The following is a 27124-nucleotide window of genomic DNA, read 5'->3' as shown; positions in this document are numbered from 1 at the left end:
CTGTCGTGAGGAAACCCTGCTCCCCACTCTGCCTAAGGCCCAGCCCAAGCCCCAGGCCTCAGGTAATCGGATTAAGCTGCCTGCCTTGGCTCTCAGCACTTAGCAGGAACAGGTCCAGCTTCAAGCAGTCCTACCAACACTGCTGTGACTCAGGGTATAGGAGTGGCCCAGCTCCCTCTACCAGCAAACTTGGGGGAGGGGAGAAGCAACAAGGCACAAGCCACTCTCCTCTAGACCAGGCAGGTACCTGTACCTGGGGAATTTAGGAATGTCAGAAATCCCCACAAGTAGACCATCTCAGGAATGCTAGAGAAGCCAGGTATGGAGATACAGGTAAAAAGGGCCAGGGCAGGTCAGTCCTACAGAAACAGATGGGCCACACTGGGCACAAAGAAGGTGCAGGAACCAGAAAGCCATTTGGATTTTTTTTATTCTCTTTTTAAATACTGTACAGTGAAAAATAAATACGCCTTCTCATCCACCAGACAAGGTTGGTCCCCCCTCCCCTGGGGGACCTTGTCACCCCCCTTCATACACACCCCTGGTTCTACTCCAAAACCTTCCCCATGCCTCCCACCCACTTATACCCTTACTATCCCCGTCTTCCACAGTGATGAGGCCCCAGAAATGGGGGGTACAGGACGGGAGGAGGGATAGCAGGGGAGCCCCCCTGAACTGTCAAATCTGGGTGGGTCAAGGAGCACCCCGCACCAACAGGCGGAGAATGGGGGTGTTCAGAGAGAGATTGGGGCATTAGAGGATAAAGGCACATCCAGTCTGATGGGGAAGGAGAGAGGGCTCCCCTCACCCTGGGGGTAGGGTGGACAAGAGGGAGGGGGGTATGACCCTGTTACACACCCCTCCACTAGCTCCTGGAGGTTGGGGGGGACCCAAGCTGCTGTGCCACCCCCCTCCCCCCTAGATAAGAGCAGCTCCAGCGCAGGTCAGTCGGGCCTGTGAGGGCCATGGTGTTGGGCAGCAAGCGAGATGGAGAAGGGAGGGATGTGGGCTGGAGGGTTTATGAAACCCCATTCACCAAACTACCCAACTCCAGAGGGGCAGAGAGCTCCCCATTCTCTGAGGGGCCCTTAGGAAGCTTGCTGACAGAGTCACCCTGAGAGGGAAGTGGGAAAGAAAATGGAGAGGAAGAAAAGAAAATGATCAGTAGAAATTCAGGTAATGACATTCCCTACCACCTAGGTGCTCTAAGGCATCTGGTCATCCAGGGGTTGGTCCCCTGATGTGACTCTCTAGTCACTTTTACTGGAATCCAGAAAATATGAACCAAACTTTCCTTTCTCTTCTATTCAGACTTTCCACTATTCTTAAATGCAGTCTAAAACTCCATCAGACATGCCCTCTCTGCAATTTCATAAGAGATTTCTTTGGGAATTTTCTTATGTCCCCTGCCCCAGAATAACAAAAAAGGCGTTGAGGTAAACTACATGTTGCTTTCCTACCTTCTGTCCTGAAAGAGAGTCCTCTGAAGGTTTAGTGCGTTCTAGGGGTGGCCGCTGGCGGCTCTGAGACTCTGCTCGGGAGATATAGTCAGCCACAGTCACTGGAAAAGGCAGAGGACCAAGAGTTTCAGAAGGAACCCAGGTATCCAGCCCCTAGACACTCACTGAACCCCAACCCCTAGTTTTCACAGGATAGGAAGCATCCTGTTCTCTGAGGAACGATGCTGACATCCAGTGTTAGCTGACCTGGTTGACGGTCTCCACTGATAGAACCATCAGTCCGGTTACCACGGTTACGGCGGCGGCGGCTCCGATTACGACGCTGGGGTCTTGACTCATCTTCTGTGGGGCAGGGAAAAACAAGAGCTGTGCATCAATCTCCCATCCCTCAATTCTTGCCCAACTCTTAATTTTTCAGACCCAGGTACACCCTTTACCCAGGCCATTCTCTGTCATGCTGGGCCCATCAGATTCCAGGCCTCCGTCCATGACAGTTCTGTCTTCATCAGTGCGGCGGCGGCGGGAGCGACGACGCCTGGCACTTGCTGGGGGGGGTTCTCCAGGCTCTGAATCAACTGGGGGCTCTGGTTCAGACGTGTCCAGTAGGCTGTAGGGATTACTGTCTGGATCCTTCAGCACTGGTCAGAGGAAGAAGAGGAGGTGGGAGTCAGGTGTCCATCATCTTTCCTTTCACCCCACATTTATGAACCCAGCTGTCTGCTTCTGGTACCTGAGCTAATAGATGAAGAGTTGTATCTTGAGGTGGGCCGGGGGGCAGGTGGGGGTCCCCTACCCCGGCCCCCAATCGGCCGCCTACGGCTTTCTTCCCCCCGAGTCGGGGGATCCCGGTCGCCAGGCCCAGCTCGGTTGGGCTCCTCCCTCTTCTCTGACTCGGTCTCAGAAGCTGTGGATGGGTCTGAGCTGGGGCCTGAAGAACACAGTGAGGGTCAATCAGAGCCCCTGAACTGGAAGACTCTCCCCTTCACTCCTAAGTCCCCCTGCCAATCACTTCTTCATCAACTACATCACCCTTTCCAGTCTTCCACCGAGACCTCTGCCTCCCACACACCACACCACTGCTCGCCTCCCCTTTCCACAGCTCTCACCATAGGCAGGACCACCTGTCCTCCGGCCCCGGCCGCGGCCCCCATAGCTGCCCCCATAGGTTCGTGTGGTGTGGAGGGAGGAGGAGGAGCTCTCATCAGTGGTATATCCAGCCTTGTCACTGCCACCGCTGCCCCGCCCACTCCCAGGAGGACGGAAGCCCAGCCCAATCTGCCGAAGCTGTTCATCAATTTGCAGCCTCTCCAAGCGAAGCTGCTCCACCTCCTGGTGGGGCAGAAGATGGAGAAAGATATGGAAGGAGGAATAAATAAGATCAATGAACAGTCTCTTTTCATGCGTCTCTGCCCTGACTGTCCCTACATATCTGAACTCTCAAGAATACAAGACTTAAAACAGAAAATTCTGAGATCCAACCCCACAGCCCCAGATTTCCACCCAATGGTGTCTATTCTACTCAGAGACACAAACTGGGAACCACCACTTTTAACTCTATCCAACAGCATTCTTAGTCCCCTTGTACACGCGGATCTTTCCTATTTCAGGCTTTCAGCATGGGTACCTGCAGGTAGGACAGGTGATATTCCAGCAGAGCCTGAGCATTGCTGATATTCTCTCGGGTGCCAACAAATATGAAAGGAACCATTCCCTGGAAAGCAGAGGGAAGGACAGATGGATTAGAAGAAGTCAAAGGAAGTATTAGGCCCACCCTTTCTCCTACAGAAGCCCACCCAAATGGGATCTTTCTGGTTTCTACATCTACCAGGGGAAACCAAAGTTCCCATGCCCCAACCCCTAGGAATCCCAGCCCTCAGAAAATGGCTTGGAGAATAAGCCCATCTACTTCTGGAAACCAATCTCTAGGTGTTTATGTCTCATACCTCCTCCCTGGGGTTCTTCTTATCATTGTCACCTTCTACTCGAACCCTCACCACACCAGATTTATCCACAATCTCCTGGATCACTTTCCCATTCTTTCCAATCACTTTGCCTGAATGGGTAAAGGAGGAATTAGGCCTTTTAGAAGAAAGAGAGAAGAGTAAAAACAGACAAGATAAACAGTCTTCCAGCTTCTATATAAGGATTCTGTTAAATGAGTCTCCTTCCTCCAGGCTTCTGATGTGTTCTCACAGGACAAAATATTACAGTCCCTAGAAATTTGTTCTCCCATTTTTGTCACTCCTACTTCAGACTCTGTCCTTATGAAACTGGAAGTTTGCAGGGAGGTGTCAAGCCCAAAATCACTTTAGAGAATCTCACATCTGCCCCCCAGCTGTATTCTCCTATATACATACACATCCTCAACTCACCAACCAGGTTCCTGGGCACTTGCACAGAGTCCTCAGAAAACTCAAGGTAGCTCCGGGCCTGTCGGCATGCCTCGGGAGTCTAAGAGAAGAGAAGTTGGGAGTCATTAATAAAACAAAAGGACCTGGATCTTAAATAGTGATCTTCCTGCCACTCTGTCTTTGGGAAAACGTGCTACCACCAAAGTCAGGGAGGGAGGCCAACATGACAGATTTCCTTCCTACTTTATACTCTCTTCTCTTTATCCCCTAAGAGACCTAGACAACAGTTATCTTTTGCTGACCTCCCCATAGATGCGGAAAGTGCAGGTCTCTTCACCCAATTCAATGGCAGTCACACCAGGTACTTTCCGGGCCTGCTGGATGTTGGCACCATGAGTCCCGATTGCCAGTCCCATCAGGTCCTCTCGCACTGTGAACTCCTCTTGGAAAGCTGCCGCCAGCTGCTTACTTGTCTGAAAGAAAAAGGCACTGGACTGGAGGAATCATGGTGGTGAAATCTCAGAACACTGTCCCAGGTACCTGATGTGTAACTTCAAGAAGAAAAAAATGTGTGAAAGAAAGCCAGAACTACCTGGCTGACCTAGAGTCTGATGACCACTATGACCCGTGTGGAGAGTTCACGAACTTTTCTCTCCTACCTTCCAAATACCAATGGCTTGGTGGGGAGAGGAGGAAATGAGGCAGAGTTTGGGCTGGCAGCCACCAAAGCTCCAGATTTGGCTTTAATACAATCTGGTTGTGTGATCCCAAACAAAACACACTCTCTGTGCCTCTGTTCTGTCATCTGCTAAATGATGACACCTGACCTGCCCCATCCCAGGCTATCAAGAGGATTAAATAAGGTTGGTGCAGAAGAAAAAAATTTTCACAAGGCAAATGCAAGTGTAAGGAATTATTTACCTTTATCAAACTAATATCAACTCCCAAAATAAAACCCGAAAAGTTGAGTAGAAAGCAAGGAGTTAAGAAGAGCATATAAGGAAGTTACAGAACCCCATACCACCACTGTTTCTCAACCAGTCCTTACAGGGGTACCTGAGTACAAGAGCAGGAAAAGGGAAAGGTTCTCGAAAAGTGAGTCCTAGGTAGGAAGCATTAAATAGGAAAATTATCTGAAAGGGGACACTGCCAGATCGCAATTCACTACTTTCTACTTCCAAGATGGATGGGGCTGAGCTAGGCAAGAAGAAAAAGCTGGACAAAGGAACTATGTTGAGTGTTCAAAATAACTGAGGGAGGGAGGGGAGAGGATCTAGAATGATTTACAAATGTCTTCTAGAGAAATTTGCCAAGAGTTTTCTTTCTTAAACTGCATAATGGGTACAAGGGTGACTTGTATCCAACTTGTACCCATATCCCTATTCTTAAAACTTTGCATCTGTGGTTACTTTAGCTCTCTGGGATTCTTTACGAAACAGATCAACACAGCCAAGTCGTAGGAGAGAATACTCTACTCTACATCACCAGGAAATCTGCTTGTTGGGAACTGGAGCAGATTATCTAGGAGTAATGGTGAATTTTTAACTGCCAGTGCCCTGAAGCATCCCTGGAGAAGTGAGAGATTATCATGGTTCAGAATTTGCACAGGCTCCCAAAAAGATCAGTTCACTTTGATTAAAAAGGAACTGGATGTTCAAATACACACACATACACACACACCCTACTCATTTAGAATGGTATAATACCTACAGAAATCTGACCATCATAAGATGTCAGAACTCAAAAAGATCTTGTAGAGACATTCTAGTTTAACTAGCTCATTGTCACAGATAAAGAAGAGAAAGTTCAGTGAAATCAGATTATTTGCCAAGATCAATTATTTGATAAAGGAAGATTTAGGATTTCAAGTTCAGTGGTCTTTCCAATGTATAAATGATTCTCAAATATATCCACAAAGTGGCTTGGTTCCCAGAGGTAATTTGGGGGAGGCTAGTGGAGGTAAGAGCCACACCCTCTTCCACTTTTAGACAGAGCTGCTCTGACTGATCTGTTTCATGCATTGTGCTTTCAAGTAAAATTTCACTTGACCAAAGGGTCCTACAGCTGAAAAAAAAAAAAAGTGTATACTAAAACATGATGGAGCTCTGCCATCTGGAGTCGAGGAGTCTGGAATAAAATAGCAGACCTAGGTTTAATGGCCCACAAAGATCTTAACCTCTTTGTTCTGTAAAGACAAGAGCATGGGTAGAGGATGGGGTAGGAGGGAAGGAGGACAATTCTATTCAGCAGTAAAAGTGGACCCAAAACTTACCTCTAGGTGCTTGGTAGCTTCTTCATTGCGGGACATGAGTAACAGTTTGGTGCGCAGGCTTCGGAAATGCATGTCACCCAGCAGGGATGCCCGTTTCACAGGGGCTTCTGTGGTTGACTGGGATGAAACCAATGGAAAAGTCATTAAAACTGACAGACTATTTATTGGAGAAGAGCCAGGAACTGGGAATCAGGATGCCTGAGTGTCTGGAAAAGGGTGGGAGTTAAGAAACATAACTGAGGAAAATCATTGTCAATTTCACAAGGGCATAACTAGGTGCCTAAGGGAAGTGATTTTAAGCAGCAAGCACAGACAACAATCATATTGTCTGTTTTTGAGAGTCCAAATACACAAGGGAAGGTCCCCAGCCCAGACTGCAACATGATGGTCAGGTTAAAAAATAATTAAGGTCATACATGAGGAAAATTAAGGAAAGGCAGGGCTGACCTGAGTCTACAGGGGTCAGGAGCAATAAAGTCCTCTTTGACAAATAAATATAAGCACATTTTAGCTCCTCCCTTCCTGCAAAGTAGTTAACAGGAGACAAGGGTTTAGGTGAAATTCAGGTAGAATACACTCACCGGGGCGGAGGGTGTGGCTCAGTGGAAAAGTGCCTACATAGCATGCACGAGGTCCTGAGTTCAATTCTCAGTACCTCCGTTAAAAATAAATAAATAAACTTAATTACCTCCTCCCCCCTAAAAAAGCCCATGTGTAAACTCACCAGAATGAAGAGCTCACTATTTGTGAAATTGAGAAAGATGCAGTTTGCTCCCAATGCTTTCTTGAACTCTTTATGGACATTTTCATTGGAGCAGCTGCAGAGAAAGAGAACAGTGCTCAGAGGGCAGCTGAAGATTCAGAGGAGAGAGACAGACTGAGAAAAATAAGAAAAGTGGAAGGACTACAGTAAAAGAACAGGGATGAGGAAACAGAGGAACTGAGAGCAAAAAGGACTCTAGAGGGCTAAGGGAACAGCACAGTACACTGAACCTGGGAGCGGGGCCTGGGAGAAACAGGTAGAAATGAGGTCGGGAGGACAACTCCCGACATCCCAAACACTCACGCCTCTCTCAGATCCTCAGGTACAGCCATGGTAACCTTGAAGAAGCTGCCTTTGGTTGCAAGGGGATTGGGGTTAACTGGCCGAAGCCGTTCCAGGGTGACAATCTCATTGTAAGTGGCATCACAGGCAGCATATTCAATGACATAGAACTGGCAGAAGGAAAAAAAGGAGAAGCTGTGGATGACTTGAGCTTCTATCTCCCGCCTTTCTATGACTAAAATGTGTTTCAGTTCTCCAAAGGCCTTCACAATCACTCACATCTCCCTTCATCATCCGCACCCGGGCCAGCCACCAGCCACAAGGTTCTTGTTCATTGGCTCGAGAATAAACCTGAGAAGTTGAAAATAAAAGAGATATTGAGGACCATCCAAAAACATCAAGAATGGAATAAGCACTAAGACATCTGGGAAGTGTCCTAAGCCAAGATTTAAAAAATTGGGGAAGAGCTGTTAAATAAAATCAGAGGGCACTGGATTTTAGATACTATCATCACAAATGGAAGAAAAGTGAATCCCTGAAACTGGGAAGCTCCCTGAGAGTCTGGATGATCACAACAGTGATGGACAGAGAACTGCTGCATTTCACTCTTCCACAGGCTGCCTGGATGAAGGGAGTAACTTAGCTTGGGAAGGAAGGACAGTGAACCAACCAGTGAGGAGCCTAGGATGCTGGTATCACGGTAAGGGAGATGCAGACTCCTGGGAAATGTGACATTTATAAAGGGTGGACTCCATGCCCTTACCTCCACCTCATCCCCTTCTGTGATCTCCTTATTATAGTCAGCTGGAGGTGGGAGCCGGACATCCCCAAAAGGAATCTGTCTCTCACTCTGCCAGCTGCAAGGGAAACAGTGATATGAAAGCTATTCAGGTTAATGTGGTTGCCCATTTCTTCAGGAAGAGGTTACTTTCTCTACTGGGCATTTTCTCCCTTCCCTGGTGATTAGAAGCTAAATCCCAGGCCCTGCTCCATAGTGGTGTCATCTGTCTCTTGCTTGCATCTAAATACTGGATCAAATGTCCCCCACCTGCACCAAATTTCAGCCCTTTCCTCTCCTGGGATCCCACCCAAACCCCTGTCTCTCCCCCACCTATTACATGCCTCATGAGACTCAGCCGCCCCCTCTTCTCCACTCTCCTTCTAGGACCTAGTATGCTGGATTCTCTATTCCCAAGGTCTTACTTGTTTTCAAAGAAGATGGTGACGGAGTCTTCATGGACATCCTTCACAAAGCCCTAGAATGGATTTTAGAACAAAGTAAAAAAAAGAAAGTGACAATTTACCACCACCGCAGCCATCAAGGGAACAGAGACTTCTGGAGGGCCTTAAATACTCTTGAGTTTTAGATGGGGACACAAGCAATCTCAAAACAGCCAGACAAAGCTGTACTGGGGAAAGAAAACCAATGTTGAGGTAGCAAGAAAGGAAATATTTATTGGCTTGGAAAGGAATGTGGCAAAATCCTGAAATGAGATAGAAATTAAGTTGAAGGGAGAAACATCACCTGCATCAGAATAGCCTGGAAACTAGTGGTCTCCTATGGCTCCCACAGGGACCTCCCTATCTGTCTGCCTCCTGCTGTGCTGAGCAGCTTGCCAGAGTTCAATTAAAATACCAACAACATTCAGCAAAGCTAAGAATATCCCATGAGACAGTGTGAGACTGTCCTGGAGCACCTAGAGGACATCAGGATCTGCCAAGACAGAAAAGGGTCTGACTTCTTAATACAGCAAGAGCCCTGAGCAAACATGGTGCCTGGGTGCCTGGTCCTAAGAAAATAATCAGAACACTGGAGAAGTTCAAAACTTTGAACACAATTCACAGAAGGAAAAATTGGGATTTAAAAGATGTGAGATTTCTAAATGTTAGACTAGGATACTGCTAAGATTTCGGAAAGGAAAATAAAATTTGTGGAAGACCCCAATCTTGAGATCTTGACAAAGAGGAACAGAGAAGATTAAATAGCTGGTCTACCTATTTCCTATATCCTCACTGAGAAAAGCCAAAGCTATGTGTTCAATCCTTTGCTCCCAATTTTTCTATCTTCTCTCGCTATTTTTGACATATTCAAAATCAGGGGTTGCTGAGTTTGATAAAGTCCAATTTATCAATTTGTCTGTTTGTAACTGAGCTTTTGGTTTCCTTTCTAAATCCAAAGCCACAAAGGTTTCCCCCATGTCTTCTAGCAATCTTATAGTTTTAATTTTACATTTAGGTCTATGATCCATTTTGCGTTGAATTTTGTATATGGTGCAAGATACGATCAAAATTAATTTTTACCTATGGATATCCAGTTCTTTCAGCACCATTTGTTGAAAGACTATCCTTTCTTTACTGAACTGCCTTCCACTTCTGTCAAAAATCAGAAAATACAAATTAATGTATAACAGAAAGCAGGTTGGTGGTTGGCAGTTGGCAGAAGACTTTTGGGAGGGATAGAAATGTTCATTATCTTGATTATGGTTTGTTTTATATATATGTCAAAACTTAACAAATTGCACACTTTAAATATGTGTACTTCACTATATGTCAATTATGCCTCATTAAAGCTTTAAAAAATTTAGTGGTTTCAAAAAGCTAACACACAGGAACTATTCCTGAGCTTTGCAAGTAGGAACAAAATATGAGCTTAGGAGAGAAAACACCAAAAACGTATACTTGTGTCACTCCCACCTCAGAGAACTAGTCAATCATAAACACTACATTGCTGTTTCCTTATGGTGGGAAAATCTAAAAAATCTCACTCTTGATACAGATCTTGCTATGGAGTCTTACTACTTAGAGCCTTACTACTCCCCAAGGCATTAACACTCCTGCCTGGCCCCTTCATGCTTTAGCTTTCTCAGCCATTCCCTTCCTCGGAAATGTTTTTCCCACTCTTCATTCAGCTCCATCAATATCCATTCCTACTATTCTCCATTCAAGTCTTCTGAGGCATCTACTCCCCACTATTTGCCTAAGTCCCTCCTCCCTTTTGGGTTCTTCCCTTAGTTCCTTCCTCCCCTCCTTTTTTTTCTTTAGCTCTTTTCTCAGTGTCCTCTTCCCCTCCTCCCACAACCACTATCATCTCTCTTGCCTCTTCTTTTCACCCTTTATAAGGGTCTGTCTGAATTTCTATAAACATTTCAACCAGCCTCTTCAGCTGACTTTATCCAATTCACTTATCCAAAATGTCTATCTCTAAGCTTTAGAAACAGTTTATCAACAGAGAGTTAGCTATTTTCAAAACATTTCAGGGATGAAATAAAACACAGTGGAAGACACAGAAGGAGAAAAGAATCACTTGCCTGCCTCTTTGGTGAACAGATTCCCACTCCTAGATATATAAACACATTCACAAAGGATATGCCTAAAGCTCCAATCCAATCCTCCTCCAACGTGTCAAGGTTGGACCTCAGGGAGAGGCAGCAATACTACCCTGGTTTTTCTAGTTACCATGATCACAAAGCAGAAATTCAAAGCTCAGAATGGAGTTTTCCCTCACATTACTCAGCAGTTCAATGAAGCGTAACTCATACTTCTAGGGTCCTTTTCCTTCAGATTCTCCAAAACAAGCTTTCTCCTCAACTTCATATTCCAATTCAGTCTCCGCTCCTTAATTCCACCCACACCACCCCAGTTTTTTTCCTCCAAAGATACCAGTGATAGAAAGTGAGCTCCCAGTTCTGCTCAGTCCATGATCATTGGGAAGTTAAGCAGATGAAGGCAAGAGCAATTGAGTAAATCTCTAGAAAGCTACCTACATCCAAAGGATAACTCGATTCAGTGGCCATGGTATATAGGATTTTGGCTTATAGGGCCTAGGACTGGAGAGAGGAAGAGACAGCCTTAGTTTCCTAAGTACTTCAGTTTCCTCAAATTACAAGACATAAAATTAGTTCCCACCTTCAACCTATCTTCTAGTCCTGGACTCTCAAAATAAAGGAAGGAGTTCTAGGAGAAAAGCAGGAAAGGGTCTGGATAAAAACCACATGTTGAAGCTGAGGATGCCATATTCTTTAACAAAAGAACAGGAATTAGGATATCCAGGTAAGGTGTGGAGAGCTGGATACTGTGCCCTGGAAGTTGAACAGATACTTCATTTAGGAGAGTACAATTTAAAGAATAAAACACATTAAGTTCTGACAGAAAAGAAAGAATTGATGGGATAGCTACAAGATAACTTAGATCCCAGATCTGACATTTGCAGTTCTACCCTGGAAGATCAACAACAGGACCCAATTCTGAGAGGGATGAAAGGAACCTTCCCAAATTTATAGTTCTAGAAGCAATGTAAACACTCCTTGATCCACACTGAAGTTTGCTGAGTCATGAATATTAAATCAGTAGCAAGGTCAGATTGGGTAATTATCTATATGGCACTGAAAGCTGAAGAAAGATTAGTCTGAATTTAAGGACTGATCGTTATTTTCAACTGAGGCATGGGGCAGAAAATGCTAAAGTGACCAGAACACAAAATCCACATTACCTGGCTTTCAGCTCAACTCCAAACTTTACTCTCTGATTTAAAGCATCCTATCCCCAATTCACTCAATCAAGTCTATCACTGCCACAGCCCACAGGAGAAAAGGGAAAGATTCAGAGTCTTTGTTAGACACTCATATGTGGAAAGAGAAATTTCCCTTCCCAGCCGGCGTACACCGTTAATTTGAACTGGATACCAATCTTTCCCAGCTGTGCTTGGCTTCCCTGCTTCCTGGAACAAAAGCAAACATCGTATCTTGATCTCAGACTCAATTTAAGAATCACTTTTCTTGGGGGTGGGAAGGACCTAGATGAAGGACAAGATACTGTGGGAAATTAGGCTAAACTCTTATGAGGAAAGGTATTTCAACAAAGGTAATGCAAGTCTAGGGAAAAGGGATTTAAGAGACAAATGTACTCTATCAGAACCAGAAAGGAATTAAAAGAGACTCTGCCAAAGAAAACAGAAATGCTATGGAGGCAGCTAGAAGAAAAAAGTCTCATGAGTTAGGAAAGTATGCACAAAAAATGACAGACGGGATCAGCTGGGAGCTTCCTTCTCCCATCTCAGCTGGGTAATAGAATAAGGTCATTTCCGGGGATTACACAGGAATACAGAAATATTAGGACAAAAAGGCAAAGACTTAAATTGAGAGAATAAGATCGATGTGGGTACCCACAGGCACTGAATATAAAGAAATCTGGTGAGGGAAGTAAGGCAGAAATGAATAGGCATTTAGAGTGGGTAAAAAATCACTATACTGAATTTATCATTTGAAGCTGGGGCAGAAACCTTGTACTCCAAGGACAAATATGAGACCCTTTCTAGTTACAGTTATAGCAAGATATGCTTCACAGGGAAGGAGATGGAGAAAGTCATTTCCAAGGGCACTAAGGCAAAGAGGTCTACTATGGGAGGCTTGAGGGGAAGAGGAGGAAAGGGGCCTCTTCTCACAAGTGATGTTATGAGAAAATATCTCTGCTCTTGCTCCTTAGAGTAAAACAAGAGAATGAGACAGAAATTAGGAAAGTCTCTGAGACAATTTCAGGCATAAAGTCCAAAGAGTTCAAAGTAACAACAGTCACATAAAGAAAAATTCCTGAGACAAGAGGAGTCTCCCTCTGGCTTAATCTAAATTTAGTGTCCTAAAAAATAGCTTCAGAACAGATAAAGAAGGCAATGAAAGTAGTTCTAAAAAACCAAATCCTGGGCAAGGAGGGAGCTGAAGTAAACAAGGATCTTTTAAAGATAGTCCCCTTCTCCTTAAAAAAAAAAAAGAAAAAAAAAGCCTATCGGATTCCCAAATTGGGCAGCCTGGTCAAAAGTCTTCTAGAAGTGGATATCTTTAAGATAAACATAGGGAATCCTAATGAGATCCCCTTTTAGAGATCACAAGATGAAGCTTACACTCCTCAAGATGAAGAAAGTATATGAATGATCTACATGTATCTGAGGTCAAAGTGAGATGATAAATACAAAACCATCCCTGGGTAGAATGGTAGACTAGCTAGTCTTGGGATAAAGGGGTGGGGTAAGAGACTTGTGAAAAGATGCCACCTTATGGCTAGGAGGTAACTTGACTGGTACAGCCCAGAGTTCCTGAGGTCAAAAACACGAAATGTCATAAACAGACTTCGACCGTTTCTCCTTGGGTTGGAAACAGAAATACAAGATGAAAGTGGGGTGAGTCTTTCCGAGCCAGTAGGCAGAGGCCTCTCGGAGAAAGATGAAAGGACCTAATATGGGACGGCTTTCCCAAGGGGTTAACAGGGGAGAATAAAGAGAATTCTCCATGTGCGTGGACTGTGGGGAAGATGTGATTAAGATCTAAGGTAAGTCTTCCACTAGGAAACAGGAAAAGTCAATGACACGCTGGGTAAATGGGGTCTCTTCTGGGGTGTTGGGGTGGGGGGCGCCGATCCAAGCACAATAATGCCCTGATATTCATGCTCTCTGAGATGCGGGTAAAAGCAGGTATAATTAAAGGGGCCAAAAATAAGAGGAAAGGGTTGACTTCCAGAGGTCTCCTCAGGAGGGCCGCGGGTGGGAGCGTGAGTCTAAGGTTCTAAGGGTCAGGACTTAGCTCCAGAATCTCGATCCCGCCCCACTCTCTGCTCTGGCTGGAGAGAAGGGGCTGAAGACCGTGTCCCCGGCCAGCGCGCCGCCTCACCTTGTAGAAGGCCCCGTTGGAGCCGCGCACCTCGACGGGCAGTCCCGGCTCCACATCCCCCCCCGAGGCCAGGCCGCCCATGGCGCCGCCACCGCCTCCGACTCCCCCGGCGGCGGCTGCAGCAGTGCTCTGAGTGCGGGCCGGGCCAGGTCCCCGGCGTCTCCCCGGAGGAGGAGCCGGAGGGGGAGCCGCGGGGGGCGGGAGCCGGGCCGGCCCCACGGCGGCCCTGCCACAGCCAACGAGCAGGGGGCCGGGGCCGGGCCGCTCCCCGTCCGCCGCCGCCGCCTTGGTCTCCGCCACCGTGAGGGAAACGGCCGTCGCCGCCGCTGCCTTCGTCACCTCAGCTTCCGCCCGCCGCCGCCCCCGCTGCTGCCTCAGTCCCGGGACCCGCTGCTGCCGCTGCCGCTCCACGGCCTCCACCTCCCCCTGCCGCCACCGCCTACTGCGCAGGCGCACCGAGCACCCGCCCGCCGCGCGCGGGCCCCAAGGGCCACTGCGCAGGCGTCGAAGCTGGCGACCCAGCTCGCGCTCGCCAGCGCATCAGGGCTTCTACACTCCTCTTCACTCTCTCACGCCCTCTCCTGGTCGCTTTTTTGCGCTTGCGCAGAATGAGACTGGCGCTCTTTCTTCGCCACCCCACCACTCCACCGTCCCCATCTCTTCCTTTCCCCGCCCCACAACACTGAGAGCTAACCAATCATGGGGAGGGAGGGGCCAAGCTCACTCAGTCGGATTGGGTTTCTGCTGCTCCTGGTCAGACCACACCCACTTCACCCTGAGAGCTCCACCAGGCTTGGGCAAGTTAGGGATGGGCATGCGCCTGAATGATTGCTTGGTCACTTTCCCCACCTTTGTCTTCCTTGATGCGCACGCTCCAAAGAAAAAAAAAGAGGAGTCAAAAGGAAAAAGGAGGGGCTGGTGCGCATGCGCTGAGCTTTAATGTCTACAGTCCGTATAGGCTCTTTTGATCATCTGTAACTCTTGTGAGAGGTTTACGAGTCACGTTCTTGCCTTGAGAAGATTCTGATCATGCATATATTGAAAGGTTAAAAAAGAATGTCAAGGCAGTACTGAAAGGCAAATGCAACTTAGATTAGCACAAGATTTGATATCTAAATGCTGAGAAAATTCAAAATAGGAAAAATTACTATGGAAAAAGGATAGCAGATGGAAAACTTAGGATTCTTAAACTAAAATAATTAAGAAGTTTAGGTATAAGTGAATAAAATCGTACACAAATTAGAATCATGTGTTGTGCAGTTAATCATTTGGCAAATATTTAGCCCTCACTCTGTTCCAATCACTATAAGTGGTAAGGATACAAAGGCAAGATGTGGGCCCAAAGACAAGACTTTCACAATGTGTTAGGGAAGGGACAGACAATTAAACACGTTTAAACAAACAAGTCAACAAATAAGTGCATGGCTTTAAATTGAAGACAGAAATAAGAACTAGGCATAGAGGCAACTCCAGGGAGGCAAACAATGGTCAATTGTTCAGAGTGATCCAGGAAGACCTCTGCAGGGGAGATGGTGCAAATTGAGATTTGAGGTATGAGTAGGAGTTTGCTAGAGGAAAAGTGCAGTAAGAGTATTCTTGAGAGAACAAAGAGTACAACAGTGCAAAGGAGCAGGAAGAGTTTGTCCTTTGGGGAACCACAACTAGTTTAAACAGCATTTGGCTTTAAGTAGGGACGCTGAATTGTGAAGGACTTACAAATCAGAATAAGGAAAATGGCCTTCACTTTATCAATACTGGAGAGCCCTTGAAAGATTTTAAACAGTAGTATAAAGTGATAGGATTTACAGTTTACAACGGTGGAGAATAGATTCAAGAGTAAGGACATTCCCTAAGGTGGTGAGACCTATGAGGGGCAGGTGATACTGAGGACATTTCAGACAGGGTCATGACATGTGCAGAAGGCTCAGAGAGGAGTGTATGGTGCATCTGAGGTACTGAAAAGAGTCAAACGTGGTCAGAACTTGAAGAGGAAACATGGCTGGAATAATATTTCCGATAACGGAGGTTTGGGCCAGAGCCTGGAGGGACTGACCAGAAGCTTGGAGTGCTGAAAACAGTGGCAGGATTTTCAGTAGACTTGCCTTTAGATGAGATTACTCTAGCTGGACTATAAACAGTGTGCAAACAGAATGTCCCAGCTCACCTTAGGACTTCTAAATACACAGACTAGGCAGGAGACAGATTGATAGCTGGACGGTTAGATAGATACTAAAAATGGGGATTAAACGAAAGTTTACAGATTGAATGTTGAGACTTTCCCCAGACTCCCTCTTCACCCAGCTCTGAGATTACCTACAGCCTGTCTTATACCCTGCAAGTGGGAGTCTGGAGTCTTCTCTGGGAAATCTGACCAGACAAGGAAAAAGACCTAATGGTATTGATATCAGTGGTTCCTCAAGGAAATGGCCTCTTGGATCACCCTATAGTGAAGATCACAGTCAACATGCCTCTCTACCTCTCACATAGATGCACACAGAACTTCCTTAGTGTACCTTAGTGTACGTCAATCTTAAATATGAGCAGATAATTGAGGATTACCAGTCATTTGAGGAAAGCTTCTAAAATGAAAGACAAAGGCCAAAACAAATAGAGAAAGAAAGAAAGAAAGAAAGAAAGAAAGAAAGAAAGAAAGAAAGAAAGAAAGAAAGAAACAAAGAAAGAAAGAGACAAAGAAAGAAAGAAACAAAGAAAGAAAGAAACAAAGGAAGAAACAAAGAAACAAAGAAAGAAACAAAGAGGGAAGGAAAGAAAAAGTTGGAGCAGAAATACAGATTACACAATGGAAAAAAACATTTTAAAAAATCACAAATATTCTCAGTTAAGAAAAGAATATATATCCATGAAATAAAACCAGAACTTTTTAAAATGCAGAGAATAAAAGAGAACTCTTAGAAATTAAAAACCTGAAAGCAGAAATAAAAATTCAATAGGAGGTATATAATATACAACATGATAGATATAATTAACACTGCTGTATGTTATATATGAAAATTGTTGCATTCTTATCACAAGAAAAATTTTTTCTGTATTTCTTTAATTTTGTACTATATGAAATGATGGATGGTAACTAAAATTATTGTGATAATCATTTTGCAATGTATGTAAATCAAATCATTATGCTGCATATCTTAAACTTATACAGTACTGAAATTATATCTTTTTAAAACTGAAAGAAAAATAGATAAAATTCATTAGTGGATAAAAAAATTCAATAGAAGGGTTGGAAAATAACATTAAAGAAATCTCCTGGAAAATAGAGGGGGGAAAAAAAGGAAAGAAAATAATTTTGAAAGTAAAAGACTAGTCCATGAAATTTAACATCTGAATAACAAAAGTTCCAGAAAGAGATCATAGAGATAATGGAGGGGAGGAAATTATCCAAAAAATAATAATAAATTTTTTAAATGTTTCCATAACTGAAGACATGAGTTTCCAGATTGCAAAAACCCACTAAGACCACACATTTCTGTGTAAGATCTCAGGATGCTAGGATAAAGAAAAGATCTTAAAACTGTGGTTGGGGAAAGAGAGAAGGAAAATAAAAATAGGCTTCATACAAAGGATTCAGAATAAGATTTCAGACTTCTTATCAGCAATACCAGAAGCTAGAAGGCAATGGAGAAATGCCTTAAAAATTCTCAGGGTAAACTATTTCCAAACTAATATTTGCTACCCATCCACACTGTCAATTATGTACAACAGTAAAATAGACATTTTCAGATTTTTAAGATCCCAACAAATTTACCTCCCAGGCATCCTTTCTGAAGAAGCTTCATCAAAATAAACGAAGAAAGATGAGTACATAGGTTCTGGGAAACAGGCTATGAACCCAAGACAGAGGAAAAGGGAGTCCCAAGGATGGATGTGAAGGGAGATACCAACAGTGTTGCCTAAAGATCAGACTCTGTGCTGAAGCAGGTCTAAAGGCTCTATGAGAAAGTTCTTCAACATGAAATAAATAAAATTCCTTAGGTGTTTATGTATTCTGAGAAAAGACTGACACAACTAAGGGAGAATTGGGGGATAAATAAGAGTATACAGAAAACTAAGGAAAATAAAGAAGACAAGGCAAGTGTTGATTCCAAGGAAAACAAAAATGGTGCAAGAGAAGAAAAAACCAACCATCCACGTGGCTCAACTGTAAAGAGCATTTGTATAATCATAACGAAACACAGATTCAACCAGAGTTATGATATAATATTGGAAGGATGGGAGGATGAGAAGTGCAGGTGGGGTGATGGGGAAGTTGGAAAAGAGAGTTAGCAGTGGAAGATCCATAGTCATGCCTGCAGAAACATCAAAAAGTAGCAATATTTGTATGCTATTTTGAGTTTGAGATATGAAAGTAAATTGAAAAAAAAAACAATTTAAAAACTCAATTGAAAGTGATTGACTTTGAAGAGTGAAGGGAATTGGGAGACTACTTCTTTCAATATATACACCTTATAGAAATATTTGATTCTTTAAATAATATATTGTATATCTTTGATAAAAATAAATAAATAACCCAGTTACAGGAAGGAATTAGGGAGTCTGGGAGATCAGTTAAGAGGCTATGGCAACTTTCAAAGAGAGATGATAGTGGAAGTAGGGATAGGGATGTGGAAAGATTTGACAGATATTTTAACTAAGTTTTCTCTATTTTCCCTTTAAAAACCCCTTACCCTAAATGCCCTTCCCTCTGTTCTCCCTGGAACGGAGAATGGCCAGACCCCAGGTGCTTATCATTCCATATCAGTCAGCCCCAACATCTAAGGCTCAAAAATTGGCATTACTCTGGAAGAATATGGGCCCCTGAATTGTTCTTTGACTAAATATTTTTTAATTTGAATCTTTTAAGATGGATTCTTCAACTCTCCATACGCTATAGATCCTGTTTCTTACAATTTACACATTTGTTACCTACTTTTCAGTGTCTAAATTATGACCATTTAACCAATGGCTCATCTACAAAAGGAATAATATGCCAGCATGGATGGCAGATGACAGATGTGTTTAATAGTATGGGAAGATTTTCTGATTTATTGTTAAATGAAAAAAACAGGTCACAAAAGAGTACAATCCCATAAACGCCAACACACTTAACTAGTTATATGTATATATGTACGCTGAAAAAAACTAAAGAATTGATACCAAAGGGTTAATAATTATGTAAGTAAGGCTATGGATTCTATTTTTATATATACTTCAAATATTTCTTCAACAAACCTGTATTACTTGTGCAATAAAATATTATGAAAGTGGGGAATTAGTTTGTTTCCCTTCTTACCTTCATGGGCCCTTAAAGTTTGTTCCAGTTTTGCAGAACCGAAAATAAAGGCTTTGTGACTTTTGAAAAAGAAAAATCACTAAATAGCTGAGCGGATTTTTTAAAGTCAGGGCAAGTGAAATGCCCTGTGCCCCTGAAAAGCCACCACTAGGTGGCAGCCTGCTCCATCTGTTGAGTCTGTGGGCTAGCCTCAGTCATGGATTCTGCACAGCCCAGTCCACACACTGTACGCCTTTGTCTGGGTCCCAAACGTGACCTACAAGCCTGATGTGAAAGCTGGCCCCTTGCTCTTCTTTTCTCTAAATTCTACAGGCCAGAGCCAAGACTCTGGTCCATTGAGAGCGAAAGTCATCTTAGGCCCACCTTTACCCCCAGGAGCAACATCCACTGACCAGAACACTGAGGAAGGGTTGTAAAGTGGCTGAAGCTTATCACATACTCAATTTCTCCTCCCAACACCACATCAGCACATAGGAATTCTCATTTATTTTTCACCCTTAACAAGAAGGTGGGAAGGCCTTTTCCATGCTTCTGCTCTTTCCATTTGGGAATATTCACCCCCAATCCTCCTTCCTTCAGGAAGGCCTTTGTCGGTGGAGACTATCTCTGGGGTGATAGTCTCTAAGGAGTGCTTGAGCTGGTGGGCGTGGAGAAACTGAGATAGAGATTCTCAAGGGATGGGATCACTTTCCTGCCAGCTCCCTCATTGCCTCTCCTTCGAAGCGAAAGGAGTGCCAGCCCTCAGCTTCCGTCAGATCTTGGGCTCCTAGGGCCTTGTACAAGTCCATGGCCCTCTTGTTCCAGTCCAGGACTGACAGGCGGAACTGGGAGCAGCCCTTATCCAGGGCCACCTGTGGGAGAAGACATCACTCACTTGACTGGGGTCAAAAAGGAAAAGGCTTCCTCACCCTCCATTCAACCCAGGTGCCCCCCATACAGCTTTGCTTTGCCAGGGCCCAGCTTGTAGCCCCACCCCTCTCCTCACCTCAGCCACCTTTTTGATTATTTTGGAGCCAATCCCCTGACCTAATGTGGTGAGAAAAATGCAAAAAGAGGAATTGTCTGAGTTGAAGGGGATCAGACAAGGTCATAGGCTAGGATTAAGGGGCAAGAAATAGCAATCTGGTCTATGGGTGGCTTTTCTCCCATCCCAGCCTCTGTCCAGTACCCCGATATTCGGGCTTCACGTAGATGTCTTCCAGATAAATGTTTCGTCCCTTCCATGTGCTGTAGATGAAGTAGTACAGCCCATAGCCCACCACACAGGGCCCTGAGAGAGCAAAAAGAGGGGTGAAGCCGCAGACGCCTAGGGGAGAGAACTTTGAAGCTGACTGGAGTTTTTTTTGGGGGGGTAAGTAATTAGGTTTATTTACTTATTATGATAGAGGTACTGGGGACTGAACCCAGGACCATGCACTCTATCACTGAGCTACACCCTACCCCCAGGGCTGACTGAAGAAGTGACCTCTGAGGTCGGGGTAGTCTTACCCTGTGGCTCCCCGGGGGCAGGAAGAATCTCTGCTACCAAACAGTGATAAAAAGGATTCTCTCCAAAGCCATCTGCTCTCAGGGCTGCAGAGATCAGAGTTGTGACAGAGACAGAATGAAGGTCTAGGTGGGTCTGGTCTGGAGCTATTGCGTCGGGAACCCATCCCTCACTTCCACCCCAGCCTCCTTCAGGACCCAGGTGTTGGGCCCCTACCTTCTTCACTGATCTTCACCTGATCCAAGAGTTTCTCGTATTCAGCGAGTTCCTGTGGCGTAGAGGTTGAGGCTAGATTAGGGCAAAAGGGCCTATCTGCTCCCTAAGTAGGGCCTCCAGTGCCAGCTCCTCACCCTGCTCCCACTCCCACCTCCCCGCCCCATTTCGGCCGTGCCGCTCTGCCCAGCTCTGGGACCCCGGTTTCAGACCCGCAGCCTTCACCCGAATCAGCCTCAGGATATTTCCACAGTCTCCCTCCTTGGCCTCTCGGATCAGCACGGAAGCCATCCCGATCCCCACCGTCTGAGACTGAAGTCCAGGGCCCTCACTTCCGTTCTGCAGGATCGAGCAAAGAGCAACTGGGACCCTTTAAGGGGCCTGCAAATTCGGATCGTGGAAAGCCGGGGGAGCTGGGGGAGCGAGGCTGTGGGGACGCCGCGAGCTGGGAAGCCGAAGCCCAATTCCGGCTACTGCGGGGCCGAGAAAGTGGTCGGGCGAGTGCGCCTCATAGCCCGGTAGCCCCTAAATTCTGCCTCCGCCGGCGCTCAACCACCAGCCAATCAGCTTGCAGATCAGGCATGTCCCCGCCCCTCTGCCCTACCCACCGAGACCCGGTCTCGTGACCGCGCCCCTGGTCAGGGGTCAAGGCTGGACTGCCGAGGCTCCCTCGCTGTTGTTACGTGGGTGTTCCAGCCTCCACTGGAGAAATCCTACGGCCCAAAGACACCTCCTTCTTTAACTGAAGTGTGCAGTGATTACCTGCTCTACCCTTCACTCAAATTCACCCATTCCAGCCCACCCAGACCCTGGATGAGCCCCAAGACCTCCAGCTCATTCCTACTGGCTCAGAGTGTTACTTCTCTTGTATTTTAAATGGGTCGGGGGAGAGGGTGATGAATTTCTATTGGTAAATGGCTAGGCCTTGTCATAAACAATTAAGAGGAGATAACCGGGAGTTGGGAGGGGCAGATTTCTTAGTATCCACTGACTGTCACTCAGAGACAATACCTCCCTATGAGAAAAGCCTCAGAGGCCTGGGAAAATACTGCGAGAGGAGCTCAGAGCAGATACCAGGCACCATGCCTGCATTATCTCGATTCATCCTCATTCACAGAAACCCCATAAAGTAGGTATTATTTTTCACGTTTTACAGACAAGGACACTAAAGCACACTGGGGGGGTGACTTGCCCACAGTCACTCAGCTAGTATTTGGGATTCTGAGTCTCAGCTCTAGGCCTCGCGGAGGATGCTACTTGGGGAGCCCAGCAGGACTGTTCCTGTTGTTAGATCTCTTGATTGTCATCAAGGCAGCCTCCGCAGGTGGGCAGAAGGCTTGGAAGACACAGGTCAGGCTCTAGAGGAAGGGAAGAGGGAAGTCCTCTCCCAGCTCATAAACTTTCTCAGCAGTGGGGGAGGGTAGTGGAGGAACTCTGTCCCTTTCTCCATTTGTCCTCAGAGGGGCCGAAGGGTCAGTGGCCCTGTCTCCTGCCCTCCTTCTTACCCCCGAGGCAACCTTTAACCCTCCACCAACCATGTGTGAGGCTGCCTGCCCCCATGCTTTCTCCCCAGAGCTGTCTGAGGCACAGAGAGGACCAAGGCTGATAATGGAGAGCAGAGGACCACTGGCCACATGGTCCTAGCCACGCAGGAAGGGCCCTGAGACACACTGTCCCCAGCCAGGTCCAGGGGCAGGACAGGGTGCTCAGCCCCATCTGTGTTTAAATGAGCTACTCTTTGGCTCTACCCTGTTCCTTTCTTTCCTCCCCTGGCCTTGTAGCAGTGCCTCTCCCTCCCTCCCTCTGTCTCCGGCATGTCCTTATTTCAGCTTGTTTGTTTTCTATCTCTGACAGAGGACTCAGGACCCTCCTGCTCTACACCTCAGCAATGGCCCAGGACAAGAGCCTGTCACCATCATGACCTTCAGCCTCACCAAGATCACAAAGTATGGGGTTGACCTAATTCCTTGACCTAGTCCCCTGACCTCACCCTCTCTTCATCATCTCCTTTCTTTTCCATTTCTCCATGCCCTTCTCTCTCCCTGAAGTCCACCTCCCTCAACCTCACATCTACCATCAAAGGGCACACCCCATACCCAGTCCTTCTGTGTCCTTCCAGAACCTCCTCTTCCTATGAGTTTCGCACCTGGGATCCAGAGGGAGTGATTTTTTATGGTGACACCAACCCAAAGGATGACTGGTTTGTGCTGGGACTTCGGGATGGCAGGCCTGAGGTCCAGCTTCACAATCACTGGGCCCAGCTTACAGTGGTCACTGGACCCCGGCTGGATGATGGGAGGTGGCACCAGGTAAGCCAGATCTAGTCCTGAGAGAGGGGTGTCTTGAGCTGGTCTACGGAAGGGAACAGAACCAAGTTACTGGGTATCCCTTTACCATTGTCATCTCATTGAATCCACATAAAAGCCCCATGAAGCTGCTATTCTTGTCTCCATTTTTTTCAAAGAGGAATTCTGAGGCTTAGTATATAAGTGACAAGTCCCAAGTGAGCTAGTGATGTTAGCTGACTCTTCAAGTACGTGTTCTTTCTGCCATACAAAGCTGCCTCTGAAGAAAGTGGTGAAGGCAGGCCTCAGGGGTCCTGGTTCTGCTTCTCTTTTCCTTCCTGCAGTTAGAAGTGAAGATCCATGGGGACTCTGTGCTGCTGGGGTGGATGGGGAGGAGGTGCTGCCTGTGTCTGAGACAGGTCTCTGGGCCTCTGGCCAACAAACCCCAGCCCATCATGAGGATCGCGGTGGGGAGGCTGCTGTTCCCTGCCTCCAACCTCTGGTTACCGGTAACTGCATCACAGGGGTAACCAAAGCTGGTAAAGCTTTGCTGGCTGGGTGGCCATGGGGGTCTAAGTCCACACTTCATGGAGAGGGGATGGGGTGAGAGCTGCGTAGGGGGAGGCCAAATACTTGTGTCTTGGAGGGGAATAAGCTGAGGGTGGAGAGGCTGGGACTAGGGCTCAGATGTCCTGATTCCAGCATCCCCACATCTTCCCTTTCCCCCATGGGCTCCAATTGGTCCCTGCCCTGGATGACTGCCTGCACCAGCATGACTGGCTGGACCAACAGGCCCAGAGCTCAGCATCTGTCCCCACTGGCCTCAGAAGCTGCTCCGTAGAGTCTCAGCCTGGGATATTCTTCCCTCCAGGGACTGGTGCAGAACGCAGTCTTCAAGGTAAAGGCTATCTTTCTCTCCATGACCAGCTTGTATCCATTTCCCTCCACCACTAGCCTCTTCCGTCCACAAATACCCAACCTTGAGACCTCAGGAAGATCATTTCTCCCCCCCCCACCCCCCCAGACATTCCCCAGCCTCATGTAGAGCCCTGGGCCTTCTCCCTGGACCTGGGACTCCAGCTAGCAGCAGGCTCAGGCCCTCTCCTTGCCCTTGGGACCCCAGAAGACCCTCCTCGGCTCAGCCTTCACCTCCAAGATCAAGTAAGAGAGGGATGCTTCCTGTATTTGCTGGAGCCTGGAAGCAGTGGGAGAAAAGGGGACTCTAAGAAGTCAATACTAGGAAAGGTTAAGGGTAGGGGTTGGGGGATGGGGGGCCTGCAGAGACACATGTTGAAGCTGCCTACACCAAGCAAATGGCTTTTACTTAAGATTGTATATTTACCTGGGACTTGGGGTGGGTGTGGTTTTATAGAAGGCCAAGCCAGGAGAATGGAGGCAGGATCGAGGTGGTGAGAATGGCCAGTAATTAGACTGTGTGGCTAAGAGGCAGAATTGAGGCAGCCAGAGTGGGACCACAAGGTTCACTCTTTCCTCCCCAACTTGTGTCCCTTCCAATATACTCTGCATAAGGTGGTACTGTCTTCTGGGTCGGGGCCAGAGCTGGACCTGCCCCTGGTCTTGGGACTCCCTCTTCAGCTGAATCTGACTGTGTCCAGGGTGGTTCTGAGCCAGGGGCCAAAGAAGGAGATGCTTACTCTGCCTCCTGTGGGTCCTGGCTCCCTCTTCAACCTCTGGGCCCAGCTGCAGGGGCGTCTCTTCCTGGGGGCTTTGCCAGGTAAGAAAGTGATGTTCACGTTTCTCAGCACACCACTGGAAACAGCTAAGGGGAGGGGAGAAGATGGGAAGGGGTGCATTTTTAGGGGAAGAAAACCTCTGGGAGGGAAGAGGAAAAGGCTACAAGAAGAGAGAGGGTAAGCGGGTAGTGGGAGGAAGTGCTTTCAAAAATTTAGGTTGGAGAACTGGAAAAGCAGGGAGGAGCTTCTGGATCCAAGCCACCCTAATGTCCCCTCAATGCTACCTCCCTCTAGGAGAGGCCTCTTCTGCCTCCTTTTGCTTGGATGGCCTTTGGGCACAAGGCCAGAGGCTGGACATGGACCGGGCCTTGAGCAGAAACCAGGACATCTGGACTCACAGCTGTCCTCAGAGCCCAAGCAATGGCACTGACACCACCTATTAAATCCCTACCTAAGAACCCCCTTTGAACGTCACTCATTCATTTATTCAACAAATATTTACTGTGCATCTGCAATGTACCAGGTGCTGTGCCAAGCACTGGGTTATACTGATGAGCAATATTAACCCTGCTTCCTGCCCTCTCGGTGCTCACGGTCCCCTGGGGGAGGCAGGCATCCATCAAAGCCTAACAAGTGAGTGGATAATTGGAAACTCTGATAAGCATCATAAAGGAGCAGTCAGGGAGCTGAGAGAGCTTGGAGGCCAGCTGCCTTGACCTGGGTTGGGGGGGAGTCAAGGAGGGCTTTCTGAGGACGTGATGATAGCACCCACAGATACATACACCCCCACCTCCTTCCCCAGCAGCTATTCCTTTGGGACTTTAGCTTCCTTCCTCTGAGGCTGGTCCCCAGAAATCAGGAGGGAAGGGAAGAAGAGATGGGATTTTGTTGTCCTTTAGACTAGCCACTGCTATCCAAGAAAGAAGCAGCAGGGGGCGTGAGTGGGTCATAGAAAGATGAGGGCAGGGGTTCTGGGAAAAGGGGTGGAGGCAGCAGAGAGAAAATAAAAGGGAGGAGAGCAGAGGGAGAAAGCTGCCTGTCTCTCCTAGCCTTGGTGTACTTGCTGCGTTCCCAGAGGAATTTGTCTTTACTCCATTAAACAAGAATTGGCTTGTGCTAGTCCCAGCTGGAAAGGACAGATTCAGGAATATCTCTGCCCTCAAAGAATATATGGTGACCCAGCCCTAAGCCCCCAGACCTCTGCAGAATCCTGGTGCCCCAGCTCCTCCCTGGGGCACCCTTTTGCCCCAGCCCCCAGCTCCCTGGGAAACTTCATGCCCAACCCCCCAGCCCCTAGCTCCCAGCTCTCAGCCCTCTTGCAAATCCTTACATCCTAGCCCGAAGCTCCCAGCCCCCTAGGGAACTCCAGCCATCAGTCCCCACCTCTCAGTCCTCATCCCTCTTAGGAACTGTTAACCTAGCCCCCATCTCCAGACCCCATGGGGATCCTAGTGTGCCAGCTTCCCAGGTGATGAGGATCTTCCTACCAGTAATCCAGGCAACAGGGTGAGTCACTCACTGGACCTTCTGCCCCCTTTTTGCAGGGATCAGCCAGGACCTAAATGGCTCCAGGGTAAGGAGACTTCCAGAGAGTCTCAGGGTTGGAAGACACAAATCCTAGGCCCCTCCTTGGACCCTCTTGATCTCAAGTTTGCAAGGTCTATAGCTGCCTCCATCCAGTCAGAGTGTTTTGCAGGAAAGTCTTCAGCATGGCCAGGGAGCCCCAATTCAACTCTGGTCCCTGGGCAATGTTCAAGGTCAGCCTGGGCCACTTGGACATGTCCATTCAACTGACATTTCCTGAGCACCTACTGTATACCAGGCACTGTTCTAGACACAGAGAATGCATTGATGAAAAGGATAGACAGAATCCCTGCCCCTATGAAGCAAGCTCACAATATAAGGAAGGCAACAGCCAGACAGCTCATAAACAAAAATAAATAAGCAAGGCCATTTCCGATAGTGGGCATCTCCAGAAAGGGAACAGAATCCTGTAGTAGAAGCAAGGGTGGTAGAGAAGGAGTGACATTACCCAAGTGGTCAGGGAAGGCCTCCCTGAGGCAGTGTCACTTGAGCAGAGACCTGAATAATGAAAAGAAACCAGTCCTACGGGGCCTCGGGTATTGGCTAGTGGGGAGAGAGGTTAAAGGGCCTCAGCACACCTGGGATCGCACCAAGGGGGTTGTTCTGAGTTGTAACTTCCTGGCCTTGAGGAATTTCCCAGGGGCTAGCTTTTCTCTCCTTCCTCCACTCCATCCTGTCCAGGACACCGTGCCCCCAACCTCTCTTTCTCCAGCCTGCCCTAGATTCCAGGATTCCTGATTACCATCCAGAGCTGTCTACACTCTTTCATTAAGGCCCACCCCCCTACC

At 47.0% G+C, this 27124-nt stretch overlaps 3 protein-coding genes across 5 annotated transcripts; 1 reads left to right on the top strand and 2 right to left on the bottom strand.

Moving 5' to 3' along the window:
* Positions 1-412: 412 nt before the first annotated feature.
* FXR2 (FMR1 autosomal homolog 2) lies at positions 413-14242 on the bottom strand. The gene is made up of 17 exons (XM_006218782.3): positions 13785-14242; positions 8332-8384; positions 7892-7985; positions 7408-7479; positions 7150-7298; positions 6808-6901; positions 6084-6200; positions 4114-4284; positions 3833-3911; positions 3404-3513; positions 3085-3171; positions 2567-2789; positions 2191-2388; positions 1898-2098; positions 1707-1802; positions 1461-1561; positions 413-1114 (listed from the first exon to the last, which is right to left on the bottom strand). The coding sequence occupies exons 1-17, from the start codon at positions 13863-13865 to the stop codon at positions 1019-1021; spliced, it is 2022 nt and encodes a 673-aa protein (XP_006218844.1). The 5' UTR covers positions 13866-14242; the 3' UTR covers positions 413-1018.
* Positions 14243-19537: 5295 nt separating this feature from the next.
* On the bottom strand, positions 19538-21345 carry SAT2 (spermidine/spermine N1-acetyltransferase family member 2). 2 transcript variants are annotated; one of them, XM_006218779.4, is made up of 6 exons: positions 20999-21341; positions 20777-20828; positions 20563-20646; positions 20243-20344; positions 20060-20100; positions 19538-19925 (listed from the first exon to the last, which is right to left on the bottom strand). In XM_006218779.4, the coding sequence occupies exons 1-6, from the start codon at positions 21062-21064 to the stop codon at positions 19758-19760; spliced, it is 513 nt and encodes a 170-aa protein (XP_006218841.1). In that variant the 5' UTR covers positions 21065-21341; the 3' UTR covers positions 19538-19757. The 2 variants fall into 2 exon arrangements, with proteins under 2 accessions (XP_006218841.1, XP_031532085.1); XM_031676225.2 differs by lacking the exon at positions 20243-20344 and having other exon boundaries at positions 20999-21345.
* Positions 21346-22639: 1294 nt separating this feature from the next.
* SHBG (sex hormone binding globulin) lies at positions 22640-25195 on the top strand. Of its 2 annotated transcripts, XM_072940403.1 has the most exons (7): positions 22640-22719; positions 22893-23082; positions 23403-23567; positions 23851-23956; positions 24083-24219; positions 24589-24793; positions 25047-25195. In XM_072940403.1, exons 1-7 carry the CDS (start codon positions 22691-22693, stop codon positions 25193-25195), a joined length of 981 nt encoding a protein of 326 aa, XP_072796504.1. In that variant the 5' UTR covers positions 22640-22690. The 2 variants fall into 2 exon arrangements, with proteins under 2 accessions (XP_072796504.1, XP_072796505.1); XM_072940404.1 differs by lacking the exons at positions 24083-24219; positions 24589-24793 and having other exon boundaries at positions 23403-23566; positions 23796-23956.
* The last annotated feature ends 1929 nt before the right edge of the window (positions 25196-27124 follow it).

This window comes from Vicugna pacos, chromosome 16, assembly GCF_048564905.1.
Source record: "Vicugna pacos chromosome 16, VicPac4, whole genome shotgun sequence".
NCBI classification, from domain to species: Eukaryota; Metazoa; Chordata; class Mammalia; order Artiodactyla; family Camelidae; genus Vicugna; species Vicugna pacos.
This window is presented reverse-complemented; position numbering and strand designations above follow the sequence as displayed.

Bases quoted from the DNA above. Each gene is read 5' to 3' on its own strand.
- SAT2 (XM_006218779.4), bottom strand. From the start codon at position 21,064: ATGGCTTCCGTGCTGATCCGAGAGGCCAAGGAGGGAGACTGTGGAAAT. The intron at 20,829-20,998 runs GTGAAGGCTGCG...TCTACGCCACAG, and splicing joins ATATCCTGAGGCTGATTCGG to GAACTCGCTGAATACGAGAA. The intron at 20,345-20,562 runs GTAAGACTACCC...TTGCTCTCTCAG, and splicing joins TGCCCCCGGGGAGCCACAGG to GGCCCTGTGTGGTGGGCTAT.
- SHBG (XM_072940403.1), top strand. From the start codon at position 22,691: ATGACCTTCAGCCTCACCAAGATCACAAA. The intron at 22,720-22,892 runs GTATGGGGTTGA...GTGTCCTTCCAG, and splicing joins AGCCTCACCAAGATCACAAA to AACCTCCTCTTCCTATGAGT. The intron at 23,083-23,402 runs GTAAGCCAGATC...TCCTTCCTGCAG, and splicing joins ATGATGGGAGGTGGCACCAG to TTAGAAGTGAAGATCCATGG.
- FXR2 (XM_006218782.3), bottom strand. From the start codon at position 13,865: ATGGGCGGCCTGGCCTCGGGGGGGGATGTGGAGCCGGGACTGCCCGTC. The intron at 7,986-8,331 runs GTAAGACCTTGG...TTTCCCTTGCAG, and splicing joins ACCATCTTCTTTGAAAACAA to CTGGCAGAGTGAGAGACAGA. The intron at 6,902-7,149 runs GTGAGTGTTTGG...CTTTCTCTGCAG, and splicing joins CCTGAGGATCTGAGAGAGGC to CTGCTCCAATGAAAATGTCC.